Source organism: Danio rerio, chromosome 8, assembly GCF_049306965.1.
Source record: "Danio rerio strain Tuebingen ecotype United States chromosome 8, GRCz12tu, whole genome shotgun sequence".
NCBI lineage: Eukaryota > Metazoa > Chordata > Actinopteri > Cypriniformes > Danionidae > Danio > Danio rerio.
The window spans coordinates 18,667,501-18,688,014 of NC_133183.1; the positions used below are offsets into that span (position 1 = coordinate 18,667,501).

The following is a 20,514-nucleotide window of genomic DNA, read 5'->3' on the forward strand; positions in this document are numbered from 1 at the left end:
AATGAAACGGTCCATTACCCTTATATGAATACATTCCCACATTCAAGGGAAATCACTTTTAAAATCCATCAGATATAATTGTAGAATAAAATCCATACTTCAATTCTCTGTGTGAAAAAGAGTCTGAAAGTTCATATGTGGACTGATTCATTCTCTCAGTTTCACATATGTATGACTCATGATCTATTTAATCTCTATTTCTGGTAAAGGTCTCTCACACATAAGTGCTCTAAAATGATAATGCATTGGAGAAAATTACTCTTAATCAGGACTCTCGCCCTTTCAGGTGTCGGATTGCTCAACTGAGTCCCCAGACTCCTGTCCACTGTCCTGCATGGAGCCCTTTGCGGTGCGCAGGCTTTCGTGCAGGACTGTCCAGCTTCCCCCTTTGGCCTTTAGGCAGGCTGAGCAGTATTACTGTGAGAGGAGACCAGAGACGGAGACGGTCCAGCCTCGACCCACCAGCCTCCCCCTGAGAGTTCCTCCGCTCATCGCCATCACCTCTGCAGACACAAGCAGGTAACAGCTGGAGTTTCATGATGTTGTTTATGCCAAAAAACATTTTAAATGTTTATATCTTGAAAAAAAAAAGTGTGCAGAAACAATTATGGTGAATTTTTAGTTTTATGGAGAAAACTTCTACTTCATAGTAAAGCACAATTGTTTTATTAAAAGATTAAACAACAGCCTAATGTACTAGAATCCAATATTGCAGAAGATATAACATGATACATTAAAAATAGATATAATAAAAGATATAATAAAAAAACTATGAATTTGTGTATGTAGTAATTGTAACGTTTACAATTTTACTGTAAATATTTTTTGTAAAATTACATGAAATGTTCTATTAGATATGCAATTTTACATTAAAGATACGATTAGATAAGATTTTTTAATTATGTTTTTACAGCAGCATGCAGGTTAAAGTCTTTCCCTATTAAAATTCACTGCAAAAATTTGTGATCAGTAAGTTATGGCAACTTCTGTTTTTATTTTACTTTAACTTCAAATGGTTTAACTTATTCAGCTTGTTTTTGAGTTTTACAAGATTTTAATAGTTTAATTCGATATTTGAAATGACAACGTTATTTTGATTCAACTTAAATATGCAAGTAAAAAAGCCACTCATTTTGTAGTGTACATTCTTTAAAAAAGAATGACATGGAGCTATTTTTATATTAAACTTGTGTTTAAAGTAAATTGTGTGGTAAAACATTAAAAACTGAAGGCAACTCATTTCATCTAGAAACATTTTCATAATTATTATATTAGGCAAAAGATGATTGTTAATCACTGAAATATTACTGTAAAAATTAAACTTCTTGTTTCACAGAGTATTACCATATACGTTACGTACCCATTAAAGGCGAACCTGCTATTATATTACATGATATTTTTGCAATTTTACAGTGTGGTCGTGAGTGATGATTGTACAGCTAATTTTATAATGTCAAATATCCACTTATAATTTATTTGCATCAAAAAATTATTTCGATTAGATAATTTAGACAATTTTCTGTTATGTTATTCACCCTTTCATTGATGTTTTGTTAAATTTTTGACACTCTTAACTATACAGGTAATCTTTTAATCCTTGTGTAAGTCTTTTTTTTTTTTTTTTTTGCTTGAGTTTGCATTTTGTATTTACTACTGGAGTGAACCAGTGGGTGGGGCTAAAAAAGTTGTTTATCATCTTCTGTCAAATAGAAACTTTGGGTCCTCTCACACACCTGGCGCAATAAAGCACAAGACGTGCACGGTGTGATTTGTTGCTATTTTTAGACCAGCGCAACAGTAATTTTGCACCACGTTGTTTAAATAGCAAATCTATTTGCTCCACTTTGTGCACTCATGAGTGTGCTAGTGTGAAAAGGAGGTGTGTTAAGGCACATTGTTGATGCTTTGCTATTTTAAGGAACTGAAATAGACCCATGCTATTGACCAACTAAAAGCAGGTCTAAAGTCCAATGCTTCCTCTGTGTCTTAAGCAATCTGTATGTACAGTAATACACATATCTTTACATATGAAAAAAATTAAAGGATTAAAATGTTACAAAAATGATTGTTTTTTACATTAATATAAAACCACTACCTCCATACCTCTTCTCAGGGGGATTTTTTCAGTTTATTCACGATAATTAGCATTTGTATAATGTTATTATTTGTTGTAGTATTGTTTATTATATGCATATTTATATTTGTTTTATTAAAAACAAGTTAAGATTTGTCCACCTGTCGGATTTTGGAGACGTATGCAACACCATATGAGGCATAAAGATAAAACGTGTGTTTGGATAGAACTCAGTTTTTCAAATGAAACTAAATATGTACGCTAATGGATGTCTTCAGTGGAGTGAGTTTAACACCATTTCCTTATCCATGAAATAATAGGTGTGAAGCAAAGAGTAAAAGTAAAGAGACCAAATGGAGGAGGCTCATTCTTTATCCTTACGCAGATGGTGTGTTAAACAGTTAACTCACTAGTGAAGCTATCAATTTTTCCACTCACAAAGTCTGCCATGTAAATAGTGAATGCGCCATGGTGCGACGTAACTGACTCTTAAAGGGAATGTGAGATGGGACTCTGATTGGTTTATTGCACGTCATGCTCAAAACACACCCATAACTCACTTGCTTTAGACTTTTACGCCTAGATCATTAAAATAGAGCCCTAAACCTGAAATGAGCCATTCGGGTAGCTCGGTTACAATAAATGCTTTTGTTTAGACTAACAATGAAGCTTTGAGTTCTGAAACTTGCAGCATGTTTTATAGTTCATTGACTTCTTATATGTGAAAAGATCAAGGGAAATTCGATTTCTCATTTCACGACCTCCTTTTTAAAACAGAAACGTTTACTTTCAAAGATGTAATTAACATTGGTCAAGAAAGCCTCTTACAGAAAATTCCAATTAGCTTTTGTCTGACCGGATGTGTTAGAACTGCTTGTGTTTTTGATCTGTTGATTTCCTTTCGCTTTGGAGACTTTTTACAAGAACATTTTTATTTTAGTCAGTGATACACTTTGGGTGTTGGGTTAAAGCAGTCTCCTATATTTCTGGGATTACATTGTCATCAGTTTACTGAGGACATTTTATTACACGTACTGTAGGTAAAATAGAAATACTTCAAATCAGTTCTTCGCTGCATTTGCTGGAGAAAATAATTGGTGACCCAGAACTGCCCCAAAGTAAACAAGAAATGTCCGTAAAATCAATATCATCATGAACTGCTGGTAGATACAGATTGAAAATAGTGCTTGCAACCAAGTGTAGGTGTCAACAAACAGCATCTTGTTTACACTTACGCAACAAATAGTTATAGGTGCTTTTCACAGTGTAAACAGAAGTCAATTGCTGTTTGGATTAAAGATAAATTTCCTAAGCTTCAACAGACACTGAACCTGAAAATAGTGATAGAGCCTCTTCCAACAAGGTTATTTGCACATAGTATAAAGAAACAGACAAATTATTTAAGCATCCATGAAATTAGTTTTTAAAGATTATTTACTGTTCTCTGAGGTTTAATTGTAATGTTAAGATCTGTGTATCATTTTGAAGCAATTTGCTATTTTCTGTATTGTTTATCAGAACACGCTATTTATATATGCATGGCGATTTGTAAACTCAAGTAAATGAACGGTATGGTTGGATTAGTTTGCGTATTTAAGCTTTTTCAAAAGTTGAAATGAGTAGCTGTTTGACCTCCTACTGCATAGATGGACTCTGTGCTGTGATTTAGGTTTAAAACACTCTCATACTGAGTAAAATACCAAACAATCTGTAATGACAGACAACTCAATAGTGAACATATAATAAAAGCATTTACTCATATTGGTGTGCTGTTGGATCTGATGTAATTGGCACAGTATTTTCTTTGATTTTTCAGTCTTTCTGAAAGCTTGGTATTGTGACCTGAAGTCTGAATTGGTGGGTGGAGTTAAATGATGTGGAAGTGGGTTTTGATGTTAGGTGGAGGCGGGGTTTAGTCACATTATTATGTATTAAACTGTCATATTGCACAACCTGTCAATTCAGCCTGTCATATTTGAGTGGCTTCTATGAAAGTTATTTTTAGTTTAACACTGTTTTATTGATACATATTAGACAGATTTTCAGAATGAGTACAAAGAATCACAAGACTTTAATTGTTCCAATCAGTAGAAAACAAATTAGTTCACATCCTCTCTAAATAAAACAGCACAATTATATATTTTTACATCAAATACAATATTTAGGGCAAAACAAAAATAAATATATAAGAATAATAAGATAAATAAAATAACATAAATAAATAAAACTTCAATTCAATTCATCTTTATTTGTATAGCGCTTTTACTATTGTGTCAAAGCAACTTAACATGGAAGTTTTAGTAAATTTAAACTGTCAGTCCAGTTTTCAGAATTGAAGTTTTCGATGCGCAGCTCCACAAGTCAAAACTTCACCAACTGACCAAAGTGAAGGAAAAAAAAAAACTTGAAGTCAGGCTCAGTTGGGCACGACTATTTCTCCTCTGGCCAAACTTCTTGTGCAGAGCTGCAGTCTAGGAACCAGAGGCTGGAGAACGCTGGACATTCATCGTGAAGGACATGTAGGTGTGTGTAGTTCTCTAGGGGTGTTCAGGCTGGCCACAGGATCAATGCGGAGACTAATCTGTCACTGAGGTCTTCCAGGAAATTCAGTAAGGTCTCATGCTCTCCACTCCTCCATAACCCTCGCAGCATCTGCTCAGGATACGGCCTGGTCCAGGATTATGGATGCCACTAGAAGTCTATGGTTGGCGTCATCTGGTCTTGGATCTAACACATATTGGGCTGTACAGCAACACAGAATACAAGCCATTTTTAAACCCTGGCTCATACTGAAAACGTACCTATATATACATTTCTGGAAAGTGCCAAATACGTCTCACGCCTGTTTCACACCGCAAGCGTCAGCGGCGCGTGAGCAGAGCGTGAGCAGCGCGTATGTCGAGCAGTAGCAGCACGCAGGCGTTTGCCTTTCACACCAGCTGCGTCTGCAGCGCGCAGCTCTTCGGCAGCTGCTGCTGAGATCAACCTATCTCTGTCTATTCTATCTAGTTATCCCTCTATATACAAATACACTTTTTAAACTTTTCATCTGTACCAAGGCCCCTCCTATGCTGTTTCATTAACCTGCAAATGTTTATTTTACAAATTTTAAAGATCAAATAGTACTGTATGCTTCTAAAGCTAACTTATATGAGAATTGTCTACAGTCAGAAGACAATCGCCTGTGATATCATGTCATTTGTTTTTTGATTATCAGGTTGCTGTAGACCTAGTTATAATCATATTTATACAATATAGTTATAATGATATTTATACATGATCAAACTAGTGTTGCTTTCTCCGCTTCAGTAATGTCCAGCGGCAGAATAACAGCTCGTTAATTCATGCTCGTGCAGATGATGAGACGGACAAAAGTAATTAATGCATGACATTCTTTTACTTATTTTCGTGTTGTCAGATTCACAGTGCAAACAGCTCCCGGTAGGAATAATTCGAGTGAACATAAAACAAAGCCGATTAAAACTTTCTTGCTCTGCTAGCTGCACAGAACACAGAGAGTTAACATCATCCAGCATGCGTGTCGCACTACACTACCCACAATACACTTCGCTATGGACTACAAATCCCGTAAATATTCCATTTCCCCTCTCCTACAACACTAGTGTGCAACTTAAGCAAAACTGATAGTAAAATAGTTTTACATTTGGTTTTGTAGTTCGGGCCTAAATAAATGTTTGTTGCCGTTTTTAATCATTTTAAGTTCATTTGAATGACTATATATAAACCATTTGACATTATTAACGTATTTATTGGGTAAAATTGTTAGTTTTTACTGTCATTCAATGTGTTTTGGTCATTCTCAATGCACTGTCACTTTAATTGAGCGTGAGCAGCGCGTCAAAAATAGACCCAGCGCCGAAACTATCGCTGCACTGCTGCTTTGGCGACGCTCACGCCTCGCTCTGACGCGCTGCTGCTGCGTGCGGTATGAAAGCTCTAATCTGTTAACATGGACGCCGAAAACACACGCGCTGCTCACGCTCTGCTCACGCGCCGCTGACGCTTGCGGTGTGAAACAGGCGTCAGGAGCTACGTTTTTTGCAGTTTTTGTTACTGCTTATCTACTAGAAATCGATGTGTACGCTTTTTCAGATCTCAAAATTTCTCTTGAGAGTGCCATTCGTGCCTGCACCAGAGGCCGCTGTTGACTAACTGTTGATTGACTGACCGACTGTTATTTTATTTATTTATTTTTTTTGGCTTCTGGTTTTGTCTCAACCATTTTCTGGAAGCGCTCTTCACCGGACTCAAACCATGTCATCGTGGTCAACTCCTCTCTGTGTCTTAAGTCCACCGACGTACACGGCGAGCTACTAAACAAACTGGTAACAGCTGGAAAGCTGTCCATATGGAAGTAAGCGTTCAGCTGGTAAGCACAAAAAGGAATCGCGTCACACTGCCTGTATCATTCCTTTTAAAAATGATATGCCGCCATATGTATTTTTGGCTACATAATTTGCAATCTCCAGAAACGAATATAGGGCTATGTTTTAGGGATGAAAGTTTTGAGTTCCGAAACTTACAGAATATTTTTATAGTACAATATACTTTGTACTTCATGACCACTATGATATAAGTTGAACGACGGAAATCATTTAGGTTTAATTTAAAAGTAAAAGAGAGAGAATGGAATTGAGGAAAGACCCCATTCTGAATTGAACCATGGGTCCATACTTACAGCTTAATATTTGTTCAGTTGCTTTTAGCGTTTAAGCAATGTTCTCCAGTACTGTAGATCACACACTTTTATTGTTGGGGTTTGTTTCTTACATGATTTTGATGTTTGATGAAACCTGGTAATCCAATTTATCGGTCCAAAGAATGATTTCAGTCCGACTGTAGACAACTCAATCATAGCTTGTAACTTTCTCGTAATTATCATCTAAAGTAAAAGATGATTGACAGTCACGTCAGAGAGAAAGGAATAATCTGTCAATCAAGTGCTCAGTGATATGCAACATCAGCTTCTGTCTACGGCACATAGACTTTACGCACACAAGGCTTGTTTTTTCCCCCTCCTGATTATGGTAAATCATTTTTTCAGCACCCCAGGAGGCCTCGGTCTCCAACTGTGAGGACTGGAAATTTCTGAAGTTCAGATTACTGTGCTTTACACATACGAAAACCTCCAATAATGTATCCACAAATGATTTTGGCTTGCAGTATATTGCAAAAGCTGTTCCTGATACTCGCCTGTATGAACTATTGTCTTAAACGAGTTACGCCTGCCATTATTCAGCTGCATCATCAGATTTGAATAAGCCTCTTGATTGTGTATATGCATCATTCCCCAGTTTTATGTCAGGCTGTAATTCACAAGGTCATGCTTCCCTCTTTCAAATTCAGTGAATATTCTAATATGCAGACTTCACTGGATAAATTGTCTTCATTCTTCTTCCCCCTGTTGCCTCTAATGGAAAGAGCGCTTTATTCGACACCTCTCTATTACACACACTTATCTTTGAATTGCGTTCCTGTCAGCGGCGTGTCAGATGCAGGACAGTCATTGGAACGGCGCTGTGGTTTTGGTGCCCAAACTAAGGGTTGATTCGCATTGTATTTGATTGAAAATCTATCTTGGATAAAAGAGAGAAGGGGCGATGAACGGATTTGCTGTCAAAAGTAATTTCATGCTTAGAACTTCAGGATTCTGTGTGCTTGTCTAGTGATTATCGTTTGCTCAGGTTGAACCGACACCTAAAGGATCCTGTCAGCACTGCTCAGCTCATGTGAGGAAACCTGAGAGTCTATGATGACCTGTCAGGATGTGCAAAGTCACCTTACATTAAAACCATTTGGACAGAACTGTACTAAATGTAAAGGTGTACTCAATAGTTAACACAGTTTTACAGTGCCCTTGCTACATTATGGATACTTGTTATAGTGATAACAGTGAGTTATAAATCTTATAAGTACTATCTGTCTGTCTGTCTGTTTGTCTGTCTATCCGTCTATCCATATCCATCCATCCATCTATCCATCTATCTGTCTGTCCGTCTGTCCAACGATCCGTCTGTCTATATAACTGTTTGTTTGTCTCTCTGTATATCTATCTATCTATCTATCTATCTATCTATCTATCTATCTATCTATCTATCTATCTATCTATCTATCTATCTATCTATCTATCTATCTATCTATCTATCTATCTATCTATCTATCTATCTATCTATCTATCTATCTATCTATCTATCTATCTATCTATCTATCTATCTATCTATCTATCTATCTATCTATCTATCTATCTATCTCAATACTCATATAAACCTGCATACTAACAGACATGCATATTGTGTAGATTCAGCCATGCACAATTATATAGGCTATTCCTGTGTGCAGCTGTTTTAAAAAGTTAACATTGTGTATTGTGCAACTAAAAAAAAAATAGACAGTAAAAGGGAATTTTGACTTTTGTGCCTGATTAAACACGAGTAAGTAGGGTTGACTTCTGTTAAGTTGTTACCCCGCATTTAGAGGGAGCGATAGGCTCCTCCCCCAGGGCTGTCAGTCAACCTGCCGAATAAATATTGATCTCCCCCCAGCATCACTTCTGTGAAGTGGAGATGAGAGTCAGAGCACTTGGATGTGTTTTCCATTCAAGAGAGGCGTGGAACTGGGGTGCTTATGTTGTTGTTTGGATCACGGAGATTCTCCAGTTTATTTGAGAAGGAATTTGACGGGACAAGCGTTTTATTCTGGAGGTATTATTATCATTATGGACAGTGAGGAGCGGTGTGCATAGACGATGGACTACTGGACAGAATGGGTCAATGCAGTTTAGTCCACATCAAAACTGACTTTGTTGTTTGTAGGAATTTGCACGTTATATGTAGAATTTTATTATTTTCGTGGAAATTGAAGCAATAAAATTCTTTACATTGCGCTTTTGTTATGAGTGTACTGCAAGTTTCGGACATTGTGCGCCAAAGCTATTTGCAATAATTATTTCCAATAGTCTTTCGTCATAAATCATTAGCGGGTCAATACAACTGTGAGAATGGACGCCGGAAACGAGGTGACAACTTTGGTTTCTCCCGGTAACGTTACTGATGGAAATGCCCCGAAACATCTGTGGAGGCAGCAGAATCCTGTTTCGCTTCAGATCCAGAACTCTCTCGGTTCGCGCAAGAACTACCGGGTGAGGCAGAGAGGTTTTTCCGACACGGAGAAGTACCTGAATCCCAGGACCATGGACCGGACATATGCTGTGGACACCGGTACCCGTCCCGGATTGAAAAAGTCCAGAATGTCATGGCCATCGTCCTTTCAAGGACTTAAACGGTGAGAAGCTGTTATTGCCATATTGTTCCAGTACGCAAGGCGGGCTTTCGGAGGTAAAAGTAGCGGTCAAAAATAGCTCTATAAACGATTTCAACGTGCTTATACGTAAAAGATGAATGTAGGCTATTGATATTTTTAAACTTTACATTTCATTTTATTTGCTTGTGCTTAGAAGTTTAGCCTAGTCGGCTAAAATGAAATGAAGAGGGAAGTGTATCTACGCTGTCTATCTATCTATCTAAATTTGCTCAATGAGCAGTTTTGTTTCATATTGACGTTCTTTGTTAAACAGGAATTGAGCCAGACATGTGAAGGTCGCCTTTATTACAAATTATTTTGCTTATGCCACAGCTGTGAACCATGATTAGTTGTTTATAGTTGGTGTTTAAATAACAGTTGATTTATTTTGGCTGAGTTTCAAAGCAAAGACGGACTGCAAGTTTAAAATGTTTCTGGTAAAAGTTAAATTAAGGTTTTGTAGGTACATAGGATTTACCTTGTATTTACAAGATTATTGCCCTATATATGATAGTAATGGATCCTCTAATATTAAAAACTTTAGAAAAAAAATCTATATAAATGTCAATAATAAACTTCCCACCAAGTAATTTTGTGTTTAATAACTGTCTAAACATAGACTGCTTGGCTAAATCTGGACTTTTTCTAATAAACACCTAAGAATCGCCCAAAACAAATAAAGAGATTAGACAGACTTCACATCGTTTGTCATTTATTCCTATGTAGACTAGATTCACAAATCTAGCCTTGTTTTAGCCAAGCCGACTATGTTTTCATGTCTTTTAGATGTCTGTTAAACACACTTTCTTCTGGGTTTTAATCATGATATTATGCTACTATTAGAAAACAACTAGCATGCCATGAGGCAAAGAATCACAAATACAGTGTTTTCTGCTGTTTAGTGCATGAATAATGAAATAGACCACTCATTTATTTACCTTTCCAATTGCAGTGTTATGTGTGCTTTCAGTCCTGACAGAAATACAGCTTGTAGCTGGTTGTTCTTCATGGTTGTAGACAAACTGCAGAAAGTACAGACGGATATGGGTCAAAATATTATATCATAGCAGTTTACAAAATAAATGGGCTACTGTTGTTGTACAAACAGGTTAATAGCAAATATCTTAGCATAAAAAGATGAATGTTTTGCTAATTCTAATCAATATTTCTAATTAACCTAGAGCAAGAGGCATGGCTTCTCCTGATGAGTTCGTGCATAAGTACTTTTCACGTCTATTGCTTTCCAGAGAGCCCTCTGGAGAAATGCTGTCCTTCACGGCTCCTCCTTCATTCACCGAATGAGAAATAACACTGTTTACACCCATCAGACTAATTCATTGCAAGCTAAACACAAGACCAGTCCCTGTTGGTTTAGTACTCAGTAAGAGGAGCCCAGTGGTTCAAATGTTCCCTGTAGGAAAGTGAGTGTTTATCAGAGAGCCTTTAGTCGCAGGCAAAAATATGAATACCCTTGAATCAAGCTAATAATAGACCATTAGTCACAGATTTGAGACCTTTTGGTCAGAACTGAAATTTTATTTTTTGTATTTCTGTCCTCACGTTGCGTACTTGGATACACAGTGAAATGGTAAAGGTCACATCATTCACCTTGACAGACGTTGGAGATTTAATTCTTTTATCCTTCTTGTTTCTTGTGTTTTCCCCCTCCTTGCTCTCTAAACCATTAGTGCGTTTCATAACACAATGTATGCAAAAACAAATAAATTTTTGCATCTTAAAACTAAGCGCCCCTCATTCATGACGTCAGTGTTCACCATAAACAAGAATAGAAGAAAAACAAGTCCTACTTTCTATCATTATGCCGATAATTGCTTCTATAGTCCATTTAAATCCATTTTCTCATTACTGGAGATGGATTTCCTACGAGACTCGCTGAGGGGGTGAAATTCAACCCCACACATTTAGACCACGACCAGACTGTATGACTCACTTTTATGAATGTTATCACAATTTTAATATCCAGGGCCACCGCACCCCTTCGTTTCAAGTCTTACTTACAGGGCAAATTGCTCTCGGCGTCTGTGGAGAAATCAGCGGCTGGACATTAGCAGCTTCGAGCAAATATGTTATTTGTGCTGTCAGGAAAAGCACAGGTTTTTAGCATGAACAAAAATAGCAGCGTATAGGCCATAATGGTATAAACATACATGATTTAATCACAAGTGGTCTGCTGAGACACATGACCATTTCTACATGGTATTAACATGTTTAGAGGAGTCTCTTGTGACCACTTGTGTTTGGATTTTATCTAAATCCTTTCCTCTTATTTCGTCAAACTCCATTATACTTGAATGCTTATTGTGATGCACCACTGATTGATGAGTACTATTGAATGGACTATTAGTACTATTAAATATATATATATATATATATATATATATATATATATATATATATATATATATATATATATATATATATATATATATATATATATATATTTAAATAATAATATTTTGTTTTAATGTGTTTTCTCACATTACAATCTGTAACAATAATTAATGTTTTTGATCTCTGCAAGTGGTTGAAAATGGACAAGCTCAAAACATTTTGGACCTTGTTTACATCTGTATTTAACATCTAATGGCCTGTTTCTACAGAGTGGTACAGTACGATTTTTATGGCCATTTCCACTGTCAAAAGGTACCTAAAAGTGAACCATACCGTACCACTTTTTGGGTACCCTTTGTAAAGAGTACCTAGCACAACAAAAGGGTACCAACAGGCATAGCAAGAAGTGCAGCTGAATGCTATTGGTTTACAGAAATACACCACTCACTCGTCCACAAGCCATGAGAATGAAAACAAAGGAACCGCCCTTTTAAAAACACAGCCGAGACATTACACCGTAATAATATATACAAATCATAATGAGCCATGGTCAACCTGAGCTCAAACGAACCTTGTCGTCGTCTTGATGAACAGCCACAAAGCCGAGAAGTGCAGAATCTATCCTGTATCCCGTAGTTTAGGCAGTCTAAAGCGTGAGCGGTTTCACTTTCTCGCTTGTGCTTGTGTGCGCGTCTATATTGGATATAACAAACTTCTTGAGCTGATGATAATAAAATGTGTGTGATTATTGAAGTGCTTCTGTCATTTGATCCATTCAGAAATGGACAAACGTGAGAGTGACGCACGAAAAAAACAAAGGAGAAGCCGAATAATAGATAAAGGAGAAAATGATTCTGTTAGCAACCTAAAACATGAATAATCTGCCATGTTTAATTATTATCATCACCTTTTGGACTATTGTGAACTCTGAATGACGGAATTACTTTCTAACAGAGGTAACATGTGCTGGTAAAGATTAAAGATACAGATGAGAGGTTTGCACTGACTCTGGACTAAGTGTATGCTGTGTGTAGTTTTTCTGTAATTGATAACATATTGGAGACTGTAAGGGTCTGTATGTGTTCATATATTTTGCATTTATTTATTTATTTTACTTAATTGCTGACGTTAAAGAAACCATTTTGCTCTATCATTAATCTGTAGTTGTAATCAAATCCTTTTCATAGGTTAGTAATGAACATTTTATACAAAAGTATTAATGTGTATAAAGCATCTGTTTTGTGAGATACGATATGTGAACTACGCGTGCAGTTTTACTTGAACATTTCCTTGAGTGAGAATGGTATTGACTGAAAGTTTTTGTTGTACTCCACGGCCACCAAAAGAGTACCATTTGTACCCTTAAGGCAGTGGAAACGCAAGGTGACCCGTACTGACCCGTACAGGGTTATGGAAAGAAATTAGATTCTGATTGTTTACTTTAGACTTGCATGGTATTATGTTCATGTAAAGGTTGCAAAATTTGTTTTGGTGGACTCCTTTCTACAAAATGTTGTCTCAAAATTTCTAACTTATGATTCTCTACGATGCTGCTTAGATTTGAATGAAAATATTTTTTTGGGCTAAAATATTAGACCTTATTTTTCTGCCAAAAGTCAAACTTTAAGAAAATGAAGAGCCTAAAAATGGAATCAATCTGTGGAAAACACACATAATGGCTAGGGCTGCATGATTGCAATTTTCATTTTTTTGTCTAAGTGGTCTTAAAATGTCATACATTTCTGGTTGTTATGACTGTATTTAAAATATGTGGCTAAGAAATTACTCATTAGAATTAGTTTTTTGATGGGGCAAGTAAAAGTATTTTTTTCCTGCTGAGTGATAAAAAAAAAATCTTAGTGTTTAGTTATTTAAGTCTGAATTTTCATTCCTAATGGTCTTAAAATCTTAAAAAGTCCTAAATTTAACTTGGTGAAACATGCAGAAACCATGATATAGCCATATGAATATAATTTTACCAGATGACTTGCAGTAAATAGCTGTTTGGAAAGAATCCATAAGTTAAGATTGACCTGGGTGCTTTTGAAGGTGAGTGCATCTGCATATACAGTAATATAATAAATTAGATGCATAGATAAATATAATAGAGCAAATAAATAAAAAAAGTGAAAAAAGAAAAATAAACAGTGATTTCTGGTTTACTGGCGAGTGTAACAGTATTAAGGTTCAGCATTAGAAAAAAAAATTAAAATGTTTTATTTTATTTTCCCTTATTGAACCAGGAAGTCTCATTAAATTTAAAAATCTCCTTTACAAGAGAGACCTGACCAGGGTAACAGCCATACAGTAAAACAACTTTAAAATGCACAAAACCACATAACATTTCATCAGTCCTCTCAACAAAAACAATCACATGCTTCCAATACCTCTTTTTATAATAGCTTTAAACTCACCAAAATACACAATTTATTTCGTTTTAAGTGTCTTTGAAAATTATTCCATGCCCAAGGTGCATAATAAGAAAATGCAGTTTTTCCCAGCTCCGTACAAACTTGAGGTACAGTGTATATGAAAAAGCAAACACTTGGAAGAGCGCAGCTGATAATTCCCAGAGCTAAGACAAAAAAAAAAAAAAAAAAGTAGAAAGATAAGCTGGAAGTTTACCCAAAATAGCTTTATAGATGAAAATGTACCAGTGCTGTTTTCTGTGTACAGCTAGTGATGTCCAGCCCACCATCTCATATAAAATGCAATGATGAGTACAGGGTTTTTGGATTTGTAATTAAACGTAGTGAAGCATAATATACAGAATCAAGTCTTGTTACAATAGAAGAGGCAGTATGCATATATGATATATCACTATAATAAAGCACAGATAAAGAAGTAGCTTCTACAAGTTTCTTTTCAACATTAAAAGTAAAATTTGATTAATTTCTAAAATAAAAGCTAAGTTTCAGCTTCCTAATCAGATTTGCAATGTGCACATTAAATAAAAGCTTATCATCAAATACAGATATCCAAGTACTTGTAAGTAGTTACTCTTTCAATTGTTTTTCCATCAGATGTAAAATACTAAGTTTATCACTGTGAATACTATGATTATCACTACTACAACATTCAATTCAATTCACCTTTATTTCTATAGCACATTACAATGTAGATTGTTTCAAAGCAGCTTCACATAGAAAATCATTGTAAATTGAAATTGTGTCAGTCCAGTTTTCAGTGTTTAAGTTCAGTTTAGCTCAGTTCAGAGTGGTTTAATAATCACTAAGAGTCCAAATACTGAAGAGCAAATCCATCGATGCGCAGTTCTACAGGTCCCGAACCATGCAAGCCAGTGGCGACAGCGGCGAGGAAAAAACTTCACCCATTGGTGAAAGTGAAGAATGAAAAAAACTCAAGAGACCCCAGGCTCAGTTGGGCACGACCATTTTTAATATAGCCAAACTTCTGGTGCAGAGCTGCAGTCTAGGTGGCGGAGTCTGGAGAATGCTGGATCTCAGCGAAGACTCATCTGTCCCTGGCCACAAGAATAAATCTCATGCTTTCCAATCCTCCATGACCACCACAGCAGCTGCTCAGGATATGGCCTGGTCCAGGATTATGGAAACCTTGGCATCATCTCGTCGCTGGTCTTGGATTGAATAAGTGGCGCTGCATTGTCTGAGGGCCCCGGGATGAGGATCCCCAGTTGCAAATAGAGAATAAAGAGAATAATGTTCATAGTGTATATAAACGAGATGCAAAAACCTGCGTTGGACACATTCATGTATCAAACCGCTAAGTGATACATTGAATGTATGCTTTGCTAAAAAGATAGGTCTTTAATCTAGTTTTGAATTGGGAGAGTGTGTCTGAGCCTTGGACATTTTCAGGAAGGCTATTCCAGAGTTTAAGAGCCATAAATGAGAAGGCTCAACCTTCTTTACTCGACTTTGCTATTGCTGGTAATATCAGAAGCCCTGAGTTTTGAGATCTTAAAGAGCTGGTTGGATTGTAGCGAGACAGAAGGTGGGTTAGATAAACAGGAGCTAGATTACCACAATAGCACCGTATAGTCTTTAGCGTATAAGTTAAATACAGTTAATCTTTGTTAAGGCTACAAACATTGCAATGATTTTATAAATAACAAAAACAGTACCTAAGTTCATTTACTTTTGGTTTACTTGTTATAGTTTTTTTTTTTTTTGTCAGCTAAATCTAAGCCTGAATGCTCCGAGGGAGATTATATTGAAAAATTGGAACAACACACATGTTAACAGTTTAGTGGGATATGATGTTCAGTGCTTAAGTGATGTTGAAATGGCAGCAGTTACCAGCCTCTCAGAATTCTTTTTATAGGTCAGTGTGCTGATCACACTTTACAATAAGAATTCCATTAGTTAATGTGAGTTTTATTTACATTTGCTTTTAATTCATTGTATTGTTTATTGTTTATTCATGTACGTCAATACATTAACTAATGGAACCTTATTGTAAAGTTTTACCCTCTGTGTCTGTCCTTCAGGTTCTTTGCTAAATTAGTTGTGTTAGCAATGCTCTTTAGAAGCAGTTGTATATTGGCTTGCTTGTGTCCTTCACCTTTCATTATTCATTTCCCTCAAATCTGAAATAGTTCCAAATAGCACTCCTGCTAGGTTCTTTTTGACTAAAACTGATCGCGGGGGCTCAGCACTTGCCATTTTTCTAATACAGGAGGCGGGTCATGTGGGCTTTGCTGTCATGTGCAGCGTTTCAACTCGCTGCTGGAGAGAAGAGAGAGGCTGAGAGAGCACAGCTGTTATCAGTGTATCAATGCTAACCAAAAGCAATATTGCATCATTTCGAATTCATGTATTTCTGTAGTGATATATATGTACATTAAAAAAATCCATATTTTTTTAACAACATGACTCCTGCATTAAACAGTTTTATTTACAAAAAAACAAGTATAAAAAGTTTTCACACAGTCTCTGAAATGTTGTGTTCAAGTATCCAGTCTGTTTCTAAAACCCTGCTCTGCTCTGATTGGTCAGATGGCACAGACAGCTTTTTTTTTAGTTTATTCATGACAACTTGCTTTTGTGTAATGTTGTTGTTGTTGTTATTATTATTAGCAGTATTATTTATTATATGCATATTTATATTTGTTTTAATAAAGACAAGTTTGTATTTGTCCAGCTGTCAGGTTTTGGACCATATGGGGCGTAGTATGTCTGTTTGGATATAACTTTGTTTTTTTTGACTACACTTCGTTATTACGGTTCATTTATTAGTTTGCTGGAAATTAGAAATGAATCTAGAAATATTTTTTTAAACAAATCTTTGCCCTTAACAAACTGAATTAATTATGTAGGCTAATGGGTGTCTTCAATGGAGTATGTACAACACTGTGTCCTTATCCACGAAAGAAAGAAAGAGAAAGTGAAAATAAAGGCTGAATGGAGGAGGCTTATTCTTTATCCTCGCACTGCAGATGGTCTGTTTAACTGTTTTCTCGCTAGTGAAACGTTCAGTTTTTACACTTAGTCTGCCATGTAAATAGCAAATCGATGAGGCGTGACGCAACTGACTCTTAAAGGGAATGGGAGATGAGACTCTGATTGGTTTATTCTCAAAACACACCCTTAACTCATTAAGAGAATAAGCTCAACCCTGTTAGACCATGCGACACTGCATATTTTTCCGTTCTTAAAATAGCAAAAGTGGATTCGGACACAGCTGTAATGCTTTTGCGCCCTGCGCATTAGACTTTGCGCCTAGATCGTTAAAATAGAGCCTGTTGTGTGTCAGAAACCTAACCATATCTGAACTTATAGCACTTGCATGCAGTGATATGTATTTAACACATTTATTCAAACCCATTTGTTCATGCAAAGTTGATTTATTTTGCAGCTTAGAAACCTTCTCGTCGATACCAGTAGCCTAGTGGTACTGCACGCTTGCATATAGCACCAAAGTGCTCACGGCGAACCAAGTTCAATTCCCAGCATGAGGTCCATTGGCGATCTTACCCCCCATCTCTCCTCTCGATGCTCTCCTGTCTGAATTCTCTACTGTCCTGTCATAATAAGGGTGAAAAACCCCTAAAAATAATTATTAAAAAAAAAAAAAAAAAAAAGGAAACAGCATCTTCTCAAAATGTCGACAGACACACTAATCAAACTCTTCCAGTAAGAATGCCATTAGAATATTTAGAATATTTTTAATGGTTCAAGAAGTTTGGACATAGGAGAAATTGTTGTGCCCAACTGAGCCTGGTTTCTCCTGAGGTTTTCTTTCCGTTACTTTCGTTAGTTGTTGAAGTTTGTTCTCCGCCACTGGCTTGCTTGGTTCTGGACCCGTGGAGCTGCGCATTGATGGATATGCTCTTTAGTGTTTGAACTCTCAGTAGTGAAAATTTAACCACATTGAACTGACCTAACCTGAACTTCAACTCTAAAAACTGGACTGACACAGTTTAAAATAACTATAATCTTCTATGTTAAGCTGCTTTGACACAATCTATATTGTAAAAGCGCTATACAAGTAAAGATGAATTGAATTGAATTGAATCACAAGTGTACAAGTAGCAAGCATACTATGGCAAGGGAAGTGAGACGCAGTATAGGCATGATCTGAAGATACAGTAGAACACAAGATCCTCAATGTCACTGCTAAGGGCATACTGTAAATAGCTCCATCTCTTCCCCTCACTGAACAGCAGAACACATTCATTATCACTTATTTGATGGTTGATACCTTCAAGTGTTTTTTTTTTGGATCAGGAAAAATGTAAGTTTCAGTTCATATATCTGACTGCTTGTATTTAATGACAAAATTGTATACATGAAGTAAAAGTAAAAATTGAGTATGCAGTTCATTGACAATGAATCGTGATATCAAGAATTATACATGATTATCGAAATTAGGGCTACATGATTAATCGAAAAAAAGATTGTGATCTCGATTCAACCTTACACACAATCTTAATTTAGCTTTCCAATTATATTTTCAAGGTCAGAGAGAAGCATAAAGGCAGTCGCACATTGTCATCACATTGTTTTATATACTGTAAATTGCTCAGCAACATGGACATGAACATACAGTATTTATAAGATATAATTCACCCCTAAATGTCATATCTGTCTTAATGTAATGATGTATTCATAACAATAGACCTACACATACGCCTAATATTATTGTTGTTTTGCTATATGTTTGAGAAATAACAATAATAATAGCCTACTCATATTAACCTTAATTTTACATCTACAGAATCGTGAGAAAATCATGATCTTGATTCCAAGCACACAAAAAAAAATGTGATTCTCATTTTAGGCAGAATCGTGCAGCCCTAATCGTAATAGATCTATCCAAATCGTTTAATCGATGTAGGTTCACACCTCTATCAGCAGCAAGAAATCAAAGTAGGCATTATTCAAGAACAGCTAATGGTTGTGCAGATTAGTCAGAAATGGGAAGAAACAAAGTACAAATACTTAGTTACTGTACTTAAGTAGATTTTTCTGGTATCGGTACTTTACTTCACTACTTAATGTTCTGACAAATTTTTACTTTTACTTACATTTTTACATAAATATCTGTACTTTCTACTCCTTACATTTTTAAATCGAGCTTGTTACTTTGGTTTTGATGCAATCTTTATTATTTCTTGTCATTGCGCAATTTAAGCACCTTTTTGATGCCGTCAATATATTTTTTTCATTGCGCGCCTGCATGCTGCAGTGCTCAGTTTTCAACCAAAGCTATCAGGCACCGTACGTAAAGTAGTTTATAAAGATTACTATGAGAATGGCAAAGATGATTTACAGTCAAATATATCAAGTTCTTATTTTAGCTAAAAAAAAAATATTTTTTATATATACAATAAGATATATTACAATAATTTAAAAAAAATTCTATATATTTTGCACAGAATTCAGTGTAAACTGTAAGACATTATTTTTAAAGATAAACAGCTCTACATAATTATTTTGAATGTATGAACATTGGTTTTGATCCAACAGCCGTAAAACTACATGATGAATGCTGTGAGTTTGCGTCAGGTGGATGATACAGTACATAGGGGGAAACCAGATATTTACCTACCTAGTGAAGATAACGTGTAGAAGTAATGGGTACTTTTTACTTAAGTACATATTTCAGGCTGTACTTCTTTACCTTTACTTGAGTGCAAAAGTGTAATCAGTACTTCAACTTTTACCAGATTCGTTTTAAACATGAATATCTGTACTTCTACTTGAGTAAAGAATGTGTGTACTTTTTAATCTCTGAGATTAGTTGCGAACCTACATTTGCGTGTGCACAAATAAAGACTGGAATCACTAACTACTCATTTCAGGCAGTTCAGAATGAGTTGTTTACAGCAAATCTACATTTATCTGCTCTTCAATCTTCGAAATTTGCAGACCTTGAACACTAACAACAAACAGCTATATTACACATGAAAGATAACGTCTGAAAAAAATGTAATGAGGCTCTTTAATGAATAACACATTTTTGATGCAACATTACCCAGATTTATAATATCGTTTTGTACCGTTGAGGGCAATTGAAAGCATCATAAAATAGCACATTGGTTGCTTTAACGGACAGTGTCTTTTTATGAATTATGACTGAGCCTTTCCGCTCATTGCCTTCTCGGTGCAATGTACCGAAAAACTGAAGTGAACGGATCCAATAGCTGTACCACCATGTCAGCCAGCTGATCTGCAGAGCTCATTGTCGCTTTGGTCTCTGGAAACACCTGAGATGTGAACATGTTTGCTGCTCTGCTGTGTGTGTGAGGGCCGTTATATTAGACCTCGGTCAGCAGAGTTCAA

At 36.1% G+C, this 20,514-nt stretch overlaps 1 protein-coding gene across 16 annotated transcripts in view; it reads left to right on the forward strand.

Annotated features, from left to right (window-relative positions):
• Nucleotides 1-20,514, forward strand: part of pde4d (phosphodiesterase 4D, cAMP-specific) — a 273,689-nt gene that overhangs the window by 37,580 nt on the left and 215,595 nt on the right. For 14 of the 16 annotated variants that reach the window (XM_073910162.1, XM_073910158.1, XM_073910163.1 and 11 more), the window contains one exon: nt 287-519. In XM_073910162.1, the coding sequence (XP_073766263.1) occupies nt 287-519 (233 nt within the window). Of the gene's footprint in view, nt 1-286; nt 520-8,645; nt 9,377-20,514 lie in introns of those variants that run through there. The other 2 variants (XM_068223120.2, XM_068223124.2) reach the window with 1 other exon arrangement.